At 41.0% G+C, this 22,762-nt stretch overlaps 1 protein-coding gene across 1 annotated transcript in view; it reads right to left on the bottom strand.

Moving 5' to 3' along the window:
• dner (delta/notch-like EGF repeat containing) overlaps nt 1-22,762 on the bottom strand; it is a 275,113-nt gene that overhangs the window by 32,438 nt on the left and 219,913 nt on the right. The window contains exons 6-8 of the mRNA XM_073041483.1: nt 20,279-20,432; nt 16,690-16,803; nt 4,170-4,394 (exon numbers count right to left, since the gene is read on the bottom strand). Of these exons, the coding sequence (XP_072897584.1) occupies nt 4,170-4,394; nt 16,690-16,803; nt 20,279-20,432 (493 nt within the window). The remainder of the gene's footprint in view (nt 1-4,169; nt 4,395-16,689; nt 16,804-20,278; nt 20,433-22,762) is intronic.

The following is a 22,762-nucleotide window of genomic DNA, read 5'->3' as shown; positions in this document are numbered from 1 at the left end:
GATAGATAGATAGATAGATAGATAGATAGATAGATAGATAGATACTTTATTCATCCCCATGGGGAAATTCAACATTTTTTCCAATGTCCCATACACCCGTTGTAGCAAAAACTCCTTACATACAATACTCAACTCAGTAATAATATGATATGCATCTAAATCACTAACTCAAAAAGCATTAATAATAGCATTAAAAAAAAAAAAGTTCTTAAGTCCTGGCAGTTGAATTGTAAAGCCTAATGGCATTGGGGAGTATTGACCTCTTCATCCTGTCTGAGGAGCATTGCATCGACAGTAACCTGTCGCTGAAACTGCTTCTCTGTCTCTGGATGGTGCTATGTAGAGGATGTTCAGGGTTTTCCATAATTGACCGTAGCCTACTCAGCGCCCTTCGCTCAGCTACCGATGTTAAACTCTCCAGTACTTTGCCCACGACAGAGCCCGCCTTCCTTACCAGCTTATTAAGACGTGAGGCGTCCTTCTTCTTAATGCTTCCTCCCCAACACGCCACCACAAAGAAGAGGGCGCTCTCAACAACTGACCTATAGAACATCATCAGCATCTCACTGCAGACATTGAATGACGCCAACCTTCTAAGGAAGTACAGTCGACTCTGTGCCTTCCTGCACAAGGCATCTGTGTTGGCAGTCCAGTCTAGCTTCTCGTCCAACTGTACTCCCAGATACTTGTAGGTCTTAACCTGCTCCACACATTCTCCATTAATGATCACTGGCTCCATATGAGGCCTAGATCTCCTAAAGTCCACCACCATCTCCTTGGTCTTGGTGACATTTCTTTCATCCTCACATCAGTAACTGGAGACATAGAACACACACGTATAAAGTAACGAACCTCGCTGCGCTGCTTGGACATTGAATGGCTTCACTGTCAGGCCAAACATGGCATGAGTTAGCACTTGAGACTCAATAAGGACAATTTTGACCAGGCCTTAGCTCTAACATGGACATTGAGTTAATACTGATATGAACAAAATATCGGGGCAGGTGCCGAGTGTGGGAAATTCATTCACACTGATTTTATATTATTGCACAAAGCCAAAACCGAAGAGCAAGGATCACTGGATCACCTTCATTCTCCGTATATATTTACACGCATTAGGAATTTGCAGTAGTGTGTTGGCACGACATGCAACAAAAACAATATTCTACAGTTATAAAGAATAAGAAATTGTATAAAAATATAGTGGGAGGTTAACATATTGATATGGAATAAAATGTGCATAAATAATGTCTGTATTTACAATATAAACAGCGTTATGAGAAGTGTTGGTGCAGTGACTGAGGTAATAGATAGGAGGGGAGAATAGTCGATCAGATTAGCTGCCTGGGGGAAGAATATTTTAAGATGGTGTGAAATGTTTGTTCTAATAACTCTATAGAGCTTTCCAGAAAGGAGCTTCTGGAAAAGATAGTTTTGCTGGATGGGTCGTGCCCAAATGACTCCCAATCAGAGATCATAAATTCAGAATCAGAATTATTATCACTGTCTTATATTGCTGTTTTGTGGCAGCAGTGCAGTGCAGAGAGACAAAAATATTACAACCTACAAGATAAATGAACAGTGCAAAAAGGAGTAGTGGATTAGTGTTCATGGGCTGTTCGGAAATCTGACAGTGGAGGGAAGCTAACATAACTTGGTGCTAAATTTAGGCCGTTCCTTTGAAATTAGGGTTGTGCTGCCTTACTGAGACAATATGTAGACTACTGTATTTAGTCACTGAGCTGCTCAAATAGATCACAGCCTTGTACCTTACTTAGGATTGATAATGACTGGTTTTGCCATGGGACTGACGAGCTAAAGTTAACTTTTTCAATTACTGCTCCGTGAATGCGGTTAAAATTCAACTGTTTCACCTAATAGTGACAGTCTTATTTAGATTAGTGTCCCAGTTCTAGATTCATGACCTGTTTCAGTCAGAATTTTTGTTCAAGGTAAAATCCATGGTGAAGTGTTTTCTACAACCAGTCCAACACCTTGGCATGTTACCTGGTCTACTGGGCAGATTGTTAGCCCGTTATTGGGCACAGGACCAGCTTTGTTCACTGGCTGCTTATTACAGACATATGTAACAATATGGATTTGCATTGGGCAAGCATAGGAGGTTAAATGCCTAAAATTATTGGGATGAAGGAGAAAAATTGTTGTCATTTGTAAAAGGCTCCAACCCTGTGGCAGATGTGATGGGAGCAGGGATTAAGGGCACAAAAAGTCAATCAGTTGAGTACAAACCGGCCCAGTGTAGGCTTCTTGCAGTTTCAACAAAATGGACCACTATGTGCCCAGGTTCTACCTGTCACCCTGACTATGAAGGATGGGTCTGGCCCCCTTACCATGCAACACCCCTGTCAGCTGGTTGTTGCCGCCATACCTGTCCTTCGTAGAGAAGTTCTTTCAGGTCAACGCCTTTGACCACAGGGCCATCAGGCAGTGGTCAGCATGTAAGGTCCTGCAGGCACTGCAGGAGAAGGACGTGATGGACACAGTGGGGTGGTTCCCTGAGCAGACCGTCCAGTTCATCTGGCAAAATGCCTCATTGCCAGACCTCACCAACAGGCACCAAGACCTCGCCTGGCTGGTGGTGAGAGGGGCCCTCCCAGTCCAATCCCTCCTGTATGCCCGGAACATTGTCTCCACACCCCTCTGCCCACTGGAGGACTGCAGTGAGGAGGAGTCGGTGACCCACCTCTTTGCACACTGTGGGTTCGCGGAGAAGGTGTGGAGGAGGATGGAAGGGACAGTGTCGATGTTCATCCCCAGCAGCTGCATAACAGAGGACTCTCTGATCTACGGGCTGTTCCTGGGGACGCACACCGAGACCAACATCCGGTGCTGCTGGCAGATCATCAACTCGGTGAAAGACGCTCTTTGGGCGGCCCGAAACTTGATGGTCTACCAGCACACGGAGATGTCCGTGGGGGAATGCTGCAGACTGGCACATTCTCGGCTGCAGGAGTACGTGCTGAGGGACGCACTCAAACTCGGTGCAGCCACCGCAAGGGCCCGGTGGGGAAGGACCACAGTCTAGGGTTCTTCCCCTGGGGGAGTTGAGGGGTAGGGGAGCGGGGTGTATACCCCCGAACATGGGAATGTAAATATGGAATAACAGAGTGCAAATTATTGTACATAATTTTATTTTTGAATAAAGTATATTTTGATTAAAAAAAAACAAAATGATATGCCATCTGCAAAGTAGGGCTTGCTGTTCTGGCAAGGTGACGAGGCACAAGGGTCAATCTTCTGATCACATGTGGGGCCTGTAAAACCTGCAGTTGTACATTCCAATAACGATCGAAGAGCAACGTAAAACCTATTTTTAAAAATGATTCATGAGCGTAGGCATGAGCTAGATAATATTTATTTAGCGATACAGTGCTGAGTAGGCCTTTCCAGCCCTTTGATTCATGCTGCCCCAGCAACCACTGACAACCCCGATTTAACCCTAACTTAATCACGGGACAACTTGCAATGGCTAATTAACCTACCCAGTCTTTGGATTGTGGGAGGAAAATGGAGAACCCGAGGAAAACGTTTGTATTCCACAGAGGCTCCTTACAGAGGACACCAGAAATGAACTTTGAGTTCTGATGCCCGAACTGTAATCAATGCACTAACTGTTACACTATCGTGGTACCCAATATCACACATAGATTTAGGGCGGTGGGGGAAATGTACCTTTCACTCCCTTTCATCCCCAGCATTCACTTCATTATTTATCAGGTTGGGGAAGAATTTCTCAAGAACATTTTCCTACAAATGGGTTGACCTTGGGAAAAACATCTCTAGGGTTTTTCAAATGAAGCTTGTACTTTGACCTAATGCTTGGGTGTTGAGCTGGCTTTATAATACATATTTCTTGCATGACTGAAGGACTAAATTATCTACTTCACACTTTTTAACGGCCATCTCTATAGCATGGGTTAAATTATACCTGTACATTGGTTGCCATGTTATATTTATATACTGTACATTATATTACACTGACAGAGCCACAGTGTGACCATGTCTGCTGCCTTTAACTCAATCCTCTGTGCCTATCCTCCAAACAGGAGGCCAGTTCTATTCTGGGACAGAAGTATTCACTGTGCTAGTGTGACATCCTTACTGAACAGAAGGCAAAGCCAAAGATGGTTGAGGAGCATGTACCATACCTGGGTCACAGAGACATTTGTAACTTGTTCCAAAGCTGCGGCAAGTGCCTTGGGAGCAGGGATTAAGGGCACAGAAGTCGATCAGCTGAGAACAAACTGGTCCAGTGTAGGCTGGACTGCAGTTACAACTATATGATGTGCCATCTGCAAAGCACGTCCCATTGTTTTGGCAAGGTGATGAGGCACAAGGGTCAATCTTCTGATCACATGTGGGGCCAGTAAAACCTGCAGTGTAAATCAAAGGTAAACATGTCAGTGACTCACGGTGTGTGTTCAGTGAATTTCCTCACAGTTTCTCCCTTTACAATTAACTTCACTAAGAATTCCATATATCTGAATAAATGGATGTTGCTGCACTTACTCCAAAGATATGCTTTATGACACAAAGTAATAGACAAAGAAATTTTAGCCTGCAGGAAAACCCTGAAGTCCCCATTGTCTGAATTCATTGCACAAGCAAAGCAAAAAGCTAAGTTTTTCAGGATATCAGCGGGTGTAGTCTATTGAATTGCAACCACAAAGAACTAAACAACTTGATTTAGTTAGCAAATAAATCCTGTTCACTGAAACTTTTGTGGTTTAAATGATATATTGGTGCAGTAAATCCAAATACAATCCTATTTTTCACATTGGCTGGAAATGGGACCTCCATCACAAGTTTAAATGTTCAGACGTAATTCACTGTGGGTGGAGTGTGAGCCATCTGTAAATTGCAAAGCAGTACATACTGTCAGGTTTAATATGATACTGCGGGGAGAAATTACACCTTGTTTGCTGGAACTAAACTTATGCAGGTTTCAGCTGTCAGTCGTACAAAACATCTCACATTTGGTTGATTGAGCCACTCCCAGAAACTACAGAATATGGCCGTGCTCTGTCTCCAACCTATCAGTCAATTAATAACCATCCTCAGAAGAACACTTCTCATTAATGTTGTTTCAGAGAATTATTTCAGGAGATCTCACATACTTTAACTGAGGAATAAGAAAGGTATGACCACATTAATGGGATTATATTATAGACCACCCAACAGCTCGCATGATTTAGAGGAGCAAATTCGTATGCGGTTGCAGACTGTTGCAAGAAACGTAAGCTTGCTATAGTAGGTGATTTCAACTTTCCACATATTAACTGGAACTTCCATACTGTAAGAGGGCTGGATGGGAAAGAGCTGGTCAGATGTGTTCAGGAAAGTTTTCTTAATCAGTTCATAAAAGTTCCAATGAGAGCGAGAGTGATATTAGATCTCCTATTAGGGAATGAGACAGGGCAGGTGACAGAAGTTTATACAGGGGAACACTTTTCATCTAGTGATCATGGTAATTATGGAAAAGGATAGGTCTGGTCCAATCTAAATTGTACAAAGACTAATCATATCAGAATAGTATTTGATAGTATCAGAAAGGATCTGGCAAGTGTGGATTGTGACAGTTTGTTTTCTGGCAAAGGTGTACTTGGTAAGTGAGAGACCTTCAAGAGTGAAATTTTGAGAGTACAAATCTTATACGTGCCTGTCAAAACAAAAGATAAAGATAACAGGTTTAGGGAACGTTGGTTTTCAAGAGATACTGAGGCCCTGGTTATGGAAAAGAAGGAGGTACTTAGCAGGCATAGGCAGGTAGGAACAATTGAGGTACTTCAGGAGTGTAAGAAATGTAAGAGAACACTTATGAGGATGATTGATAAGTTTGTGGCCTAGGGTAGAAGTCAATTTTAGAAAATCTAGCACATTTATTTTTCAACATAGTCCCCTCCTACATTTACACATTTAGTCCAGCGGTCATGGAGCATACGGATCTTGGACCTCCAGAAAGTGTCCACAGATAGGTGATTGAAAATAAATAGATTAAATTCAAATTTATCTGACCAATGTTTTCGATGTAATCAAGAAATTGGTACCTTTTTACATTCTACTTGGTCTTGTTTTAAAATTCAACCGTTTTGGATAAATTTAAGACTTTTACTGGAACAAATTATTGGAATACAACTCCCACATAGCCCAATATTATTTTTATTAGGTGATATTGAAGGGATAATACCGAAACCTAAATTAAATAAATATCAGAAAAAATTTATAAAAATTGCATTGGTAGTAGCCAAAAAAGCTATTGCAGTTACTTGGAAATCAGATTCATATTTAACTATGGACCATTGGAATAATGAAATATATAGCTGCATTCCACTTGAAAAAATTACTTATAATTTAAGAAATGAATATGATATATTTTGGAAAATTTGGCACCCCTATCTACAAAAGATAGGATTCAATATATAGGTCCTTTGAAGATAAAGCTATAAGTTATTTGGGGAAAATAAAAACTAAAGTTATTTTGAACTCCATGGAGCATGTGGGGATCCTCCGATATCCAGGCAATCTTTCTTTTTTTCTTCTTTCTTTCTTTCTTTTTTTTCTGGATAGGGATCTAAAGGGGGAAGGGTTAAGGGGAGGGGGGAGGGTTAATATTAATTTTTCACTATTCTAATATTCTATTCATTTTATGTAATTCTCTTAAAAATTTAATAAATAAAAATAAAAAGATAGGTGATTGATAAGTTCATGGCCTAAGGTAGAAGGAGATGAGTTATACAGCTCTTGTTACATGCACGTGCAGTTCAACTCTTTGGGTGATTATGCAGAAAGTTTGAAATTAATAACTCATCTCCTTCTACCTTAGGCCATGAACCTATCAATCACCCCGATGAGTTATTAACTTCAAACTAAAAATAAAGCAGGAAATTACAGGCCGGTGAACCTGACCTCAGTTGTGGAAAAGTTATTGGAAGGTATCCAGGGGACTGGATATATAAGTATTTGGATGGACATGGTCTGATTAAGGATAGTCAGCAGGACTTTGTGTGTGGTAGGTCATGTCTAACCAATCTTACAGAGTTTTTCGAGGATATTACCAGGAAAGTTGATGAAAGCAAGGCAGTAGATGTTGTCAACATGGACTTTAACACGGCATTTGACAACGTCCCACATGGGAGGTTGCTCAAGAAGGTTCAGTCACACAGCATTCAAGATGAAGTAGTAAATTGGATTAGACATTGGCTTTGTGGGAGAAGCCAGAGAGTGGAAGTAGACGCCTTGCCTCTGACTGAAGGTCTGTGACTAGTGGTGTGCCACAGGGATCGGTGCTGGGTCCGTTGTTGTTTATCATCTATATCATTGATCTGGATGATGATGTAGTTAATTGGACCAGTAAATCAGTGAATGATTGGGGGGTGTAGTGGACAGTGAGGAAGTCTGTCAGGCGGGGGGTTCTGGACCAGTTGGAGAAAAGGGCTGAAAAAATGGCAGATGGGAATTTAATGTAGACAAGTGCGAGATTTTCCACTTCAGTAGGATCAACCGGGATAGGTCATACACAGTGAACAGTAGGGCACAGAGGAGTGTGGTAGAACAAATGGGTCTGGGATTTCAGGTAGATAATTCACTGAAAGTGGCATTACAGGTAGACAGGGTCATAAAGAAAGTTTTTTGTACTTCGGCCTTCATTAATAAAACTATTGAGTTCAGGAGATGGGATGTTATATTGAAGGGGGCCCCTGCCCCCACCCTCTTCAGTCCTGACGAAGGGTCTCGGCCCAAAATGTTGATTGCTCATTTCCATGGATGCTGCCCGACCTGCTGAGTTCCTCCAGCTTGTTGTACATGTTGCCTAAATCAGCACTTATTCCAGATCTTTTTTCATTCCATTGTCCATTTCTCCATTGGGGGTTAACTATACATTCACCTGCAAGGGGCTCACTGTCTGGAATATCTTCCCTCTCCTCCTTTAAGATCATCTTCTTTGATCAGCTTTTTGGCTGTTTCCCCTTGCATCCCCATGACTTATAGTAGTGCCCAATGTTTTCTTTCTATGTAAAGTGCTATGGGATCAATTTCAAAATTAAGGCTGCAGCATAAATACAAATTCTTACTGTTGCGTTTAATCTCTCACATTTCTTTGTGTCTACATCTAGATAATCCATAATCCAGTTTCTGCAGTTCTGCAACTTATAAAGAATCCAATTACCAAGCCATCTTGATAACTGAAACAAATTTGTTAAATGAAAAAAAAGACTTAATCTGCTTGAAATGCTGCACAATCCTATTAAAGGACTGGTGAAACAGCTGCTGCAACATTACGTTATCAGACAGAAACACACATCCAGGTCCCAATTTCAAAATGGGTTTTCTTCATCGTGATTACAGAATTATTTGACCACTTTTTGGTACTTGCATTCCTAAATTGCTGTAGCTGTATCTTAGTGAAGTGTGAAATAATGAGATGAGCAGATGTTTTGTGTACAATTAATGGTTGCTCAGTTAGACAAGGACTTTTTTCAGAGTCATTACACGACATCTCTGAAAGCGAGTTTGTGCCACTACATTTGCAAAACCACTTCAAAAATGTAACATTACATCTCCCATACTTCCCTAAACTTTGTTATCTCAATTCAAGTTAACACATCTTCCACTTACTGTTTCACACTTCCCCTTTTCCTGAATAGATTTTTCAGCTAGCCAGCTTCAGAGTGCTGCCGTAATGGAGCAGAATTCACTAATTGACCGTAAGTCACAGGGACAGAATTGGCCATTCAGCGCACTGATCAGCTCCACCATTCAATCCTGGCTGATTAATTTTCCCTCTCAACCCTATTCTGATTTCTCCCTGTAACATTTGATACCCTTGCAAATCAAGAATCTATCAAGGTCTACTTTTAATGACTTGCCCTCCTCAGCAGCCTGTGCACAGCAATCCACAGATTCCCCAGCCTTTGGCTCAAGAAATTCCTACTCATCTCCCATGTAGATAGACATCTCTCTATTCTGTGAGCTGTGCCTTCTAGTCCTAGACTCACACTATTGGAAACATCCTCTCCATGCCCTCTCTAACAGGACCTTTCAATATTTGGTAGATTTCAATGCGATCTCCCTCATTTTTCCTAAAACTCAGAGAGTACAGGTCCAGATTCATTAAACACTCCTCATACATTAACCCTTCCATTGTCAGTAACAAAGTTCAAATAAATTTAATATCAAAGTACATACATGTTACCATATACAACTCTGAGATTAATTTTCCTGCAGGCATTCACAGCAATAGAGTAAAACACAATAGAATCAGTGAAAAACTGCACCCGGCTGGATGGGAAAATAACCAGTTTGCAAAAGACAGCAAGCTGTGCAAATACAAAATGAAAAAATAATAATTATAAATTACTTCCTTACTGCCAACTCAATCTACAAGTTAATCCTTAGGGAATCCTGCACAAGGATTTCCAAGACCTTTTGCATCTCTGACTTTTGAATTTTCTGCCGGTTTAGAAAATAGTTTACACCTTTATGCCTTCTGCCAAAGTGCATGTCCATACACTTACCTACACTGTATTCCACTTGCCACTTCTTTGCCCATTTTCCTAATCTGCCTAAATCTCTCTGCAGATTCTCTGCTTCCTCAACACTACCTGCCACTCCACATAATTTTATATCGTTGGCAAATTTGGCAGCAAAGTCAACAATTCTGTCATCCATATCATTGATATATTGTGAAAAGAAGGGGTCCCAACATGAACCCCTGTGGAATACCACTAGTCACTAGCAACCAACCAGAAAAGGCCTCCTTTACTCCCACTTTTTGCTTTATGCCAGTCAGTCAACCTTCTATCCACCCCAATATCTTCCCTGTAATACTATGTGCTCTTAACTTATTTAGCAGCCTCATCTGTGGCATCTTGTCAAAGGCCTTCTGAAAACCCAAGTTAACAACATCCACTGCCTCGCCTTTGTTTGTCCTACCTGCTAATTCCTCAAAGATTTCCTGCAGATTTTTTCAGGAAAGAATTCCCCTTAAGGAAACCATGTTGACTTCGGCCTACTTTATCATGTCTCTCCAAGTACCGTAAAACCTTATTCTTTCTGGCTACCTTGTAATGTTCTAGAGCCTGGTCTAATCCTTGCTTCCTAAACCTTAAGTATGCTTCTTTCTTCCTCTTGCTAGATATTCCATATCTCTTGTCAGCAATGCTTCCTTCACCCTGCTGTCCTTTCTTTGCCTCAATTGGACAAACCTATCTAGAACCCCAATACAAGTGCTCACTACACACCCTCCACACTTCTGTTCACTCATGCCTCCATAATCTCTTCAGCTACCTCTTTCTGAACCATGGGGGGGGGGGGGGTCCATCTGCTCCAGATGACTTACTTTCAGATCTTTCAGTTTCCCAAGCACTTTTTAAGTAATAGCTCACTTCTGCCCCCTGATGCTCTCCAATTTCTGGAACCTGCTGGAATCTTCCATAGTGAAGACTGACCCAGTAACCAAAGCTAATATGGTTTAATAAAATAGGGCTATCCATGTTCAAGAGACTGGTGGAGTTGCATTTGGAATATTTTATTTGGTTTTGGTCACCTGCTGTAGGAGAGATGCTATTAAGCTGGAAAGATTGCACAAGAGATTGCCAGGACTCAGGAGACTGAGAATGAGAGGTTGAGCAGGTTAGAAGTGTTGGAGAGTGAGGCACGCACGAGAATACATCTTGTAGAGAGATGTATCAAATTATGGGGGGCTTAAGTAGGGTGATAGACCATTGTCTTCTTTTTAGGGTTGGGGAATGAAGAAGTAGAGGGCATAGGTTTAAGCTGAGGGGGAGAAACAGTAGAAATGTGAGGGGCAACTTCTTCATCCAGATTGGTCTGTATACGGTATGGAATGAGCTGCCCTTGGAGGTGGTTGAGGCAGGTACGCTAATAACTTTAAAACTCATTTTGTTCAGGGGTGTGGATAGGAAAGGTAACGAGAGATATGAGCTGAATGCAGGCAAGTGGGACTAACTTAGATAGGTGTCTTGGTCGATTTGGACCAGACAGGCTGAGGATCTTATTTCCATGCTCTATGACTCTATGTTCTGAAGACACTGGCCAAATCAGTTATGATTTTGGATTTCAATTGCACACTGAAAGAATTACTTCAAAAGCATTTTAAAAAAAAAACAAACAACTGAAATTGCCCATTGCTTCAAAAGTGCACTGTCAGACATGCACAAAATGCCCAGTGCTTTACTCTCAGAGAATTATTTATCACTCTGCTAATATCAGATTCAAAAATTGTTCTGGCTCTTCTGTTCTATGCTATTTGAGAGGGCTTACTCTTCACTGCTTCTTTATATACTCATGAAGTCAAAATTTCAGAAGTAACCTGTAGATTTTGGTTGCTGCAAGAGGACACAGGTTTAAAGTGCTGGGGAGTAGGTACAGAGGTGATGTCAGGGGTAAGTTTTTTACTCAGAGAGTGGTGAGTGCATGGAATGGACTGCCAGCAACGGTGGTGGAGGCGGATACGATAGGGTCTTCTAAGAGACTTTTAGATAAGTACGTGGAGCTTAGAAAAATAGAGGGCTATGGGTAAGCCTAGTAATTTCTAAGGTAGGGAAATGTTTGGCACAACTTTGTGGGCCGAAGGGCCTGGATTATGCTGTAGGATTTCTATGTTTCTAAAGTTATTGGGATGGGCATGCCCTCACAGAGGGCCTTATATAAATACAAGCTCTTATTCTTGTACAATATCCTGTGTATGTTACTCAAAATGGCTTCTTTGGTTTGTTAAGAGTAGGAATGCTTCTTTGTCTGATAAGAGTTTCTCTCGCAGTTGTTTAGCTTTAGACTTGCTGATATGGGGATTGTATTCATTTGTTAACCAATGGGGAATGTTATTTTGTCTTGTGAGGCTGGGAGCTTGGGGGGGGGGGGGGGGGTTTCGCGGGTTTTCAGGAGAGTCGGGAGGAAGACGCCGAGGAAGGTGGACGTGCGCTGCACTGCTCAGTTGACCACCCGGGTGGTCCCAGGTGCGAGGATGTGGAGGTCGGAGGCAAGCGACGAGGGGTCGAATGGTTCGATGGTTGAGCTCCAACGACGTGCACTAAACTGACTGAACTTTGATAAGTTGGCGCCTTTTGCTTTTTCTTTTCTTTCATATATATTGTATTGCCTAGTACTCTTTTAGTTTTAGTAAACTCCTTAAAGTGTATTTCATAATGGTATTTGGTGTGAATTTGATACTGTGTGCGTGCGCAAGGCATAACCTTGATTCTCACAGCACCTGCGTGTACGGGAGGTGGGGTTGGTGTGTGGCTGGATCTCCTTTTCCCCTAGACATATACCAGCCTGTTGGTTAAATGTTACATTCTGAGTGCAATTCAAAATTGGAATTTAGTTGCAATTTGCAAATTGCTTAAGTTTTGCTCCCTTCAATCATTAAAGTGATAAGAAGCAGGATTACTTACTGCTTCTTATTTCATTATTCTTCATATCACATACTTTCAGGTTCTAATATTGATCGAATAGCCCTTCTGTGGATCGCGAGTTAGAAATGAATTTTATATAAATTATTAAAAATTAGGCCCAGATGTTATAAAGTCCAGGGGGATCCATTATAAACATTGCAAATATCTGTCCTTACTGATGCATGAAATTTATTTGGATGATCTAGCAAACATTTGTGTCGGATGCAGCTATTAGACTTCAGGCTTGCTAGGACTGATTTGTAGTGGAAAATGTAAATTAACTCAACCAGTATTTATAGTAAGTATTTTATAATTTTGTCTTAGAGAATACAATTTAAACATGGTAAATAAATAATAAAATAACTTTCCCAACCAAATATGAAATTACAGTACTCGTCTTACATCTAGCAACATTGCACAAAGGCCAGAGAGTAGATAGGGGACTCAAGGGGCAGAGATGGACACAAAGTGTTTGGCCATGATACTTCAAGAATTGCTTTCTATTTTTCAGATAAAGTCAGGAGTCAGTTCTGACTGGGTGGCACAGTAGCACAGCAGTTGGCACAACACTTTACAGTGCCAGCGATCATTGATAGGGGTTTGACTCCTGCTGCTGTCTGTAACGAGTTTGTACGTTCTCCCCATGACCAAGTGGGTTTCCTCCAGGTGCTCTGGTTTCCTTCCACATTCCAAGAATGTTCAGGTTGGGGGTCGAAGGAACTCTGCATGCCAGCAGCATCCCTGGAGGGAAATTAGCAGTCGACATTTCAAACCGAGAACTTTCATCAGGAATGCTGCCTGACCTGCCGGGTTCCTCCAATGTTTCGTGTGTGTTAACCAAGATTTCCAGCATCTGCAGAATCTCACGTGTCCAGAACAGGTGATAGTTCCCTTATACGTAACCAGGCTTCTGGTAAGTTAGTGGCACATTTGGTTGAAGTGGTCTCTGCGTGTCCAACAAATGGTGCAAATGCGAGATCTTCATCTACGGTTGACCCAACAGAACTGCTACATGCTTTACATCCCATGCACCATCAATCTTCAGCCCATATCACTCAGGGATCTGTGGCAATATTGTTTTTGTGACTATACGTGCTGTTGTAACTATATGTGTTGAGTGTTGTGAGTGCCTGAATGTATCTTGGTCCTGGAGGAATGCTGTTTTGTTTAGCTGTATATATTTATATGGTTGAATGACAACTAAATTTGAAGTTGAACTTGATATAAAGGGCAGAATATTTGATTCAAAATCTATAGGGTCTGTGATGAGCTGCCCACTAAAATAACATTAATGAAAACCAAGGCTTAGTCATAGGCTGGCTTTGAGCCTCCTGAAGATAATGATCTGTACATACAGAACCTCTGAGATCAGAAACTTAGTGTCTAGAGAGGTAGCAGGGAAGAAATGAATTCAGACACTGAAGAATAATGCAGCTTCACCGTTTTAACATACCCAGGACATATGTTATTTTAATCAATTGTCTTCCAGGATTTGTGTATTTGTTTGTTTGCTTTCTGATTTGGTGTGATGTTTACTTCTCCTTTTGAAAGGAGATGTTGCTTTTCCCAATCTTACATCAATCGAATGCAAGTAATTACCATCGATTTACAATTACTGGGTAGCAATTACAGACTGACGCTGCTCAGCTGGTGCTCGTCAATGGGGCCAGATGTTGCCTTGTTGCAAATTAAAGCCTAAAAATTATAGCTCCATACTAGATGTATAAGGTCAAGAAACAGATTTGAAACATCTGTCTGATTATAGATTAAAATGTTTAGATTTCCTCAAGCAATACACAGAAAATACTGGAGGAACTCGGAAAGCCGGGCAGCATTTATGGAGGGGAATAAACAGTTGACGTTATGAGCTGAGACCATTCACTGGGACTGAATTACGATTCATTAAGGTCTCTGGCCGTAATCTCTACTGTTTATTCACCTCCATAGATGCTGCATGGCTTGCTGAGTTCCTCCCGCATTGTGTGTGTGTGTGTGTTGCTTAAGATTTCCAGCATCTGCAGAATCTCTTATGCTTAGATTTCCTCAAAGATTCTTTTCAGGAATCCAAAAGTCAATCAAAATAAGTAACAGTTTTTGGTTTGACTGTGGATTTCTAAAGAAAAATGATGAAATTAAGGGCTAGATTGATAGACAGACAAGGCAGGTGGGAAATGTAGTATTTTGTTGCACTCTCAGTAAATGTGTTAAATAAATCTATAGAAAGTTAGTTTAGTCAAGAGTGCAAAGATAGTAATTATGTATTTTAATATCCTACACCATTGTGCACGATATATAACCTCTCTTGTTTCTTTCCAAATTGTTTCTAAGGTTATCTCCATCTCTTTACCATTTGATGCAAGTCATCAAACTGTATTAGATACTGGAGTATGAGAGAAAATGTATCTCAAGCACTCCTGTAGTTCAGATTTTGTTTTCGTGTTCCTTTCCATGCCTTGTGGTGCATTGGGCAGAAATCTTGCCATTTCTTTAGCATTTTTTGTCTGATTTTTAAAAATATATATGAGGCTGAGTTGCTAGTTCGACACTCAACTCAGCACAGATACCACTACACTAATGGGTGGCAAAGTTTAGATAGTGTTCCATGTGATATTCCTGGAAGGAGTTAGTAAGTAAAAATATTGGTTTTACTTGAAAAATAGCCTGAAAAATATTGGTTTAGGTTAATATTCAGGTTTCCCTGGAAATCATCTGAAACAAGTGCTAGCTCTTTTATATGGGCTGCATTTGCTTAATTTACTCACCAACTCCCAAACTTTTCTACCTTTCTTCTATTATTATTTGTCACTGACCCTGTCTCTTTCCCTCTGAGTCACACACTTATACAATGCATCCTTCCATTTGATTTACCTCATCATCTTTATCAAATCTTCTTCCCTGCCTCTCACTGTGAATTCCTATTCTTATTAAGGAAGTTCTCGAAAATCAACACCATTTTCTTTAGAAATATAAAACTTAAGCAGCCAGAACAGCTTTCCTCAGATCCTGACCTACAGTCATTCTTCAGCCAGCACTGCTAGAGTATTTGATCATTAGTACCCGGTATTTGCGGCACTCCCGACAGCATTTTGAAAGTATTTCATGATGAAGAGTTCTGATCCCAAATGCCTGAAACAATTGAATGACTTACAGTTCCAAAGCAAGTGTCCTTGCTTGCTAAACAACCCAAGCAGATTGAATCATGGCTTTTGAGAAGGTAAAAAAAAAGCAGAGTTCAGGGGAATTCAGGGGAAAGAAACTGATTGGAATGGGAATGCAAAATTTGCTCTCTAAAGAGCCGGCATGGATTGTAAGGGCCCAGGGCCCTCCCATTCCACTGGAGTTTGATTCTTCCAGAGGCGCTAACCATTCTCTTTAAGATGCCTACTACTGATGACTAAAATAACAAGCACGGAACATATTGGGGAAAAAAAAACTAAGTAGGCCAGGCCTGGTCTGGGGGAAGAGGAATAGGATTAACCTTTCAGGTCAAAAACTCTTCATCAGAAGTGGAAGGCAATAAGAGGGGGTGGAGAGAGGGAATGTCTCTGATAGGGGGAAATGGAGACTACACGAGAATACACTGTAAACCTGGTTAATGAGGAATGGGCACACGTAGACAGTGAAGAATCTAGGATTGCTGAATGCAGAGCAAGAATTCATGTCTGGTAGGCTTAGTATATCCTTCATTTTCCAGAGTGAAAGTGAGGAGAAAATCAGACTGCTCATAGTTTCTTCTTATCTCTGCTTCCCAGTGCTGATGAAGGGACTGAAACTTAACTCTATATCTCTCCACATAGTTGCTGCCTAACTTGTGAAGTACTTCCAACATTTCCTCTTCGACTTCAGATTTCCAATATCTATTTTTTGAGGTTTTCAAAATCTTTTCACCCGGATTCGAATGAAATTTCATGTATGTTTGAAAATTGTGGTTCTCAGTTCTTATTTTGGCAGAGTACCTGGAGATAGGGAGGGTTACTCAGATTCAGATTTATTTATTTCTCACATGTACAGAGAAATGCAGGCTTGCGTTAACAACCAACACAACCCAAGGACGTGCTGGTGACAGCGCGCAAATGTCACCACACATTTGACGCCAACGTAGCAGACCTACCATGTTCAGCAGGACACTACAACAAACTGCTTTCCTCCTTCCCAGCCACCCACTCAACCCCAGGGCAGTCCGCCTTGGGTCTCTGGCACCCAAACACGCCATTGAGGGATATTAGACGTACTGCTCCTGTTGGAAACTTACCTTCTAGACAGAGGCAGCTGTAGCCTGTTTCTCTGCTCATGCAGGTAGCTCCATTTTCACAGGGCTCAGAGACACAATGATCAATCTGAGTCTGGCACAGTTCCCCTGTGTAACCTGGTAACACAGAAAATAGAATATAACTACTTCTCACAGCAGAAAAGAATTTTCTTTTTAGTAGTTATTCCTTGTCAGGAAAGCAACTATTTACATGGCCAACATTATAACTCAAGCAACGACACTAAAACTGTTTATCCTGTCATTTAACTTTGACCATTATCTCACCTGACATTATGGACAATTATGAACCATTATGGACAATTTACTTCTGTTATTACTTACATTTCCAGATAACTGATAGCACATTATTTTGGGAGATAGCTCTGTGCTGAAATGAATGCTGGATAGATATCTGGAAAGAAAGAATTAGTTACACACACAAAATGCTGGAGGAACTCAACAGGCCAGGCAGCATCTATGGAAAAGAGTACAGTCAATGTTTCGGGCCCGAGACCCTTCATCACAACTGATGAAGGGTCGTGGCCCAAAACGTCGACTGTACTCTTTGTCATAGATGCTGCCTGGCCTGCTGAGTTCCTCCAGCATTTTGTGTGTGTTGCTTGGATTTCCAGCATCTGCAGATTTTCTCTTGTTTGGGAAAGAATTAGCAGATCTACTGCAGTGGATGGGGGAGGCGTTAGTGGGATTGTTGATATATATAGTAGAACCATTATGGACCCAAAGGGCCAAATGGCCTCCTTCTGTGTTGTAATCATTCTATAATTTTTGTGAACTATAACTAAATAAAAATCTATTCAGTTTATAATCTAAATTGAACTCAGTTAATTAAGCTTAATTAAGTTATTAGGGCATCAGAGTAGCGTAGCAATTAGTGCAATCAGTGTTTGGAGTTCAATTCCAACGTCATCTGTGAGAAAGTCTGTACGCTCTTCCCATGAGTGCATGGGTTTCCTCCAGGTGCTCTGGATTCTTCCCACAGCCCAATGACGTGTTGGTTAGTCAGTTAATGGGCTGGGTTGCTGGATGGCGCAGCTCATTGGGACAGAAAGGCCAATATTTCAAAATAAATAATAAATGGTTTCTCTAATATTTTCCATGGAATTTAACATTATTTCATCATCAATGTACGTTCCAGCTCTGAGTTTATGGTGGTGAACCAGTGGAAAATGGCGGCACAGTAGTGTAGCAGTAACACTTCACTGCACTAACTGTAAGATCGGGATTCGATTCCTGCCACTCTCTGTAAGGAATTTGTATGTTCTCCCTGTGGCCACGTGGGTTTCGTCCCACATACCAAGATGTACAGTTAGGGCTAGTGAGTTGTGCGCATTCTAGTTTGGTGCCTGAAGTGTGGGCACCTAGCACAATCCCATCTGGTTTGATCTGATGCAAATGATGCATTTCATTGTACGTTTCAATGCACTGTGACAAATAAAGCAAATTGTTACCTTTAATCTTTAATGTGCGATTCCAGGATATTATCCTGACAAACTACTGTGGAAGCGATGACTCTAACCACTGGAGTTTTCTTCTGATGATCACAAATCCCAGCTCTACCAGTAATGGGGTCAGGTTGGCCCCATTCCCCACTATTTACCCAAAGCTGTGCAAACTACTTTCCTTCAACTAACCATTCAATCGGCTGAGAGTAAATGCCAGCAAATGGAGAGAATGATAGAATATTCTTAGCAGAATGGAAGAATGAAGTGACGTTCCCCGTGGTTGTGCCCAACCTATGTTTATCATTATGTCTCAGGCTTGTGGATAGAGAAAAAACTTCCAGCTCACACTGAACAATGGTAATAAACTTCAGAACAAAATAGGCCCTGTTTTGAGCAGCAAGTGGAGGCAGGTACTCTCACAACATTCAGGGTGTATCTAGAGGAACACTTGAATTGCCTGTGCACAGAAGTTGGTAAATGAATGAGTGTAACTAAGTACTTGGTGATTGGCACAGACATGATGGGCTGAAGGGCCTGTTTCTGTGAGAAGCTACTGAAGTACCTTTACAAACCAAGAAAGAGCCACGTCGGGTATCTGTTAATATAGAAACATAATTTACCAACCTTAGGACTTAACTATCTCTTTTACACTTTGAGAGATTTCTTGCAATGATGAATGTAGCAAATTCCTTCCATAAGAAATTTAGCATTGAAATATTTTCCAATATTTACCCTTCATTTGATATATCTTCCTAACATCATAGTAGGCTGTTTAATTGATGCTCATCCAATTATATTTCACTGTCATCTATTTATAATCTCAGCACAATCTTTTCCCAGTGGCTTTGACTGATGCAAAGACCAGCTCTCCGATGAAGATTCTCTGTTTTACTGCACTGTAGTGACACTAATGGATATTTTCAGAAGAATGGTGCAGCTTTTAATGATGTCCTATCGATTTAACACACTGCACAAGATGGCAGTGTTTCAAGTCCTAAAGAGCTGTGCTACACTGTTCTATGTCCTGTCCTTCCTCTCCCCTCCATTCCTCCATCTTGTTACTATGACTTCAATCTCTGAAGAGTATTGATAATGACTGGGGTCACCCATCTTGTAAAGACACTGCCCAGAAGAAGGCAATGGCAAACCACCTCTGCAGAAAAATTTTCCAAGGACAATTATGGTCACGGAAAGACCATAATCGCACATGTCATACAACACGGCACATAACGAACAAATGAACCTATTGTTTAGTCTGTTTATATCTCCAGCCCTAAATCAAGGGCTGTCCTTTAAGACAACCCAACATGCCACTGAATTCATGGTTAATTAGGTATGGCTAATAAGTGATGGCCTTTTCAGCTGTTCCCACATTCAATGACCGAATAAGGAAAAAAACACAGGTGATGCATTGAGTTTCAAAAATACCGGGGGGGGGGGGGGGTGATTGATATGTTCGTGGCCTAAGGTAGAAGGAGTCAATTTTAGAAAACCTAGCACATTTATTTTTCAACATAGTCCCCTCCTACATTTACACACTTAGTGCAGTGGTCATGGAACATTCTGATCTTGGGCCTCCAGAAAATGTCCACAGATGGGTGATTGATAAATTCATGGACTAAGGTAGAAAGAGATGAGTTATACAGCTCTCGTTACATGCACATGCAGTTCAACTCTTTGAGTGATTATGCAGAAAGTTTAAGTTAATAACTCATCTCCTTCTACCTTAGGCCACGAACCTATCAATCACCCCGATGAGTTATTAACTTCAAACTTTCTGCATAATCACTCAAAGAGTTGACCTGCATATGCATGTAACGAGAGCTGTATAACTCATCTCCTTCTACCTTAGGCCATGAACATCAATCACCCATGCTGTGGACACTTTCTGGAGGTCCAAGACATCGACTTCTACAAAGAAGGGATCCGTATGATCCACAACCGCTGGACTAAGTGTATAAATGTAGGAGGGGACTATGTTGAAAAATAAATGTGCTAGGTTTTCTAAAATTGACTCCTTCTACCTTAGGCCACGGACTTATCAATCACCCCTCGTAAGATCTGTATTTGGTTTTGTGTTTTACTGAAGTTTAATTGGTACCCTGAAAATCAAAGCTAATTATGCCTACCTGGTGGGCAGACACAGGTGAAGTTCCTCAAGTTGTTTCCCTCCTTAATGTCCAAACATGTGCCATTGTTCAGGCACTGGATGTTGTGACAACCATCCAATTCTTCACAGAATAGCCCAATGTGTCCCTCCTCACATTCGCAAAAGAAGGTGACCTACAAAAAAATGTATGCAGTGACAATCTTAAATGCAGCAGTCAGGTAAAAAAAAATCTAAAGGCAAGCAGACTGTTAACCTTTACAATCACTGCAGTGGAACATAAATGGAACATAATTTTGTTTTGCTTATACAATATAGTGGTTAGAAGATAGTAGTTGAACAGTGTTCAGTTCTGGATGTTGCAAAGAAACATTAGGTTTACAAAGAGTGTTGGGCAAAATAACTAGAGTATCACAGTAGATCTGAGGGGTAGATTACAGCACATAAATAAGTTAACCAGCAGATTTCTATATGGATGTTCTGAGAATGTTTAAATTTTACATTATCAGCTTGGACAATGACATTTGACAGTGCCCTTCTCATGGGCTAAATTAATCCATTATACAATGTACAAACAAGACATATTAATCTGCAAGATAATTTTACCAGTCAACCTGTGTCCCTTTTTGTGTACTATCTGATAATTGGTTTTCACGAGATTAACATTCTTAATAGATCAAGGAAGGGTGGGCAAGGTACAACTTGCCAAACTATTTATTAGATTTATTCAGTCTCTTTTCTTCATGGAGAGTAAGTAGTTGTGTTGTTACACAGAAGGAAATATTTTACCCTCTTTCCTAAAGCTAATAATTCATTCACCAGGCAAGATGTTCTTTGCATGAATCCTACTGCAGTAAGAGAAGCTATCATTAGCACAGTCCTTCCAGAGGCAATGGGCAATCTTGTATTTTCATTATTCTGTGAATAAGATTATTTTCTAATCACTTAATTCCTCTTTATTTGGAGCATTCCACTTCTATAAGTTATTGGTAAAAATGAAAGACTTATGTTTCAGAACACCACAAACTGATATAAGTGGGCTAAAGGGACTGGATATATATGTAAGAATTTGGACTGATTAAATATAGTCACCTTGGCTTTGTTATTGGTATATCATGTTTAACCAATCTTTGTGAGGAAGTTCCCAAAAAGTGGAATAAAGCAAGGCAGTGGATATTGTCCACATGGACTTTAATAAAGCATTTGACAAAGTCCCACATGGGAGGCTGGTCAAGAAGGTCCAGTTGCATGGTATTAAGGATGAGTTAGTAAACTGGATTAGACAATGGCTTTGTGGGAGAAGCCAAAGAGTGGTAGTAGATGGTTGCCTCTCTGACTGGAAGCTTGTGACTAGTGGTGTGCCACAGCGACTGGTGCTGGGGCTTTTGTCGTTTGTCGTCTATATCAATGATCTGGATGATAATGTGTTTAACTGGATTAACAAGTTTGCTGATGACACCAATATTGGGGGTATAGTGGACAGTGAGGAAGGATCTCATGGGCTTCCAGAGGTTTCTGCATCGGCTGGAAAAAAATAGGCTGAGAAATGGCAGATGGAATTTAATGCAGAGAAGTGCAAGGTTTTGCACTTCGGTAGCACCAACTAGGGTAGATCTTACACAGTGAACAGTAGGGCACTGAGGAGTGTGGTAGAACAAAGGGATCTGGGAATACAGGTCCGTAACTAATTGAAAGAGGCATCAAAGGTGCATAGATAGGGGTGTAAAGAAAGCTTTTGGTGTATTGGCCTTCATAAATCAATGTATTGAGTACAGGAGATGGGATGTCATGTTGAAATTATATCAGACATTGGTGAAGCCTGATGTAGAGTAGTGTGTGCAGTTTTGGTCACCTACCTACAGGAGAGATATAAACAAGGTTGAAAGAGTACAGAGAAATTTTACAAGAATGTTGCAGGGTTGGAGCACCTGAGTTATAAGGAAAAATTGAATAGGTTAGGATTGTATTTTTTAGAACATAAAAGATTGAGAGATTTGATAGAGGTATACAAAATCACGAGGGGTATGGATAAATGAGAGAGTGTGGAATGAGCTTCCGCCGCTACAAGTGGTGCATGCAAGCTTGATTTCGACATTGAAGAGAAGCTTGGATGGGTACATGGATAATAGTGGTATGGGGGGTATGGTCTTGGTGCAGATCGATGGGAGTAGGCAGCTTAAATAGTTGTGGCGCGGACTAGATGGGCCGAAGGGCCTGTTTCTCCGCTGTACTTCTCTATGACTCCATTTATATCCAATCCAATGCTTCCAATTACTGTTGTAGTCATCATTAGGAACAGCAACAACTAATTGACACACAGTACGATCACACAAACATCAATGGACAGTGATTGTGGAATGCATACTAGCTAGAACATCATCGCTAACTCTCCTGCAAAAATAGTGGCATGTTATTTTTAAGCATCCACCTGAGAATAATGCAGTGACATAGATTAACATCTTAAAGTAAACCTTTTCAACAGTGCAGCCCCCCCCCCCCCACCCCA

The sequence above is a fragment of the Hemitrygon akajei genome, chromosome 3 (assembly GCF_048418815.1).
Source record: "Hemitrygon akajei chromosome 3, sHemAka1.3, whole genome shotgun sequence".
Lineage (NCBI taxonomy): Eukaryota > Metazoa > Chordata > Chondrichthyes > Myliobatiformes > Dasyatidae > Hemitrygon > Hemitrygon akajei.
The sequence above is the reverse complement of the archived record's forward strand: the minus strand, read 5'-3'. Positions and strand labels throughout refer to the sequence as shown.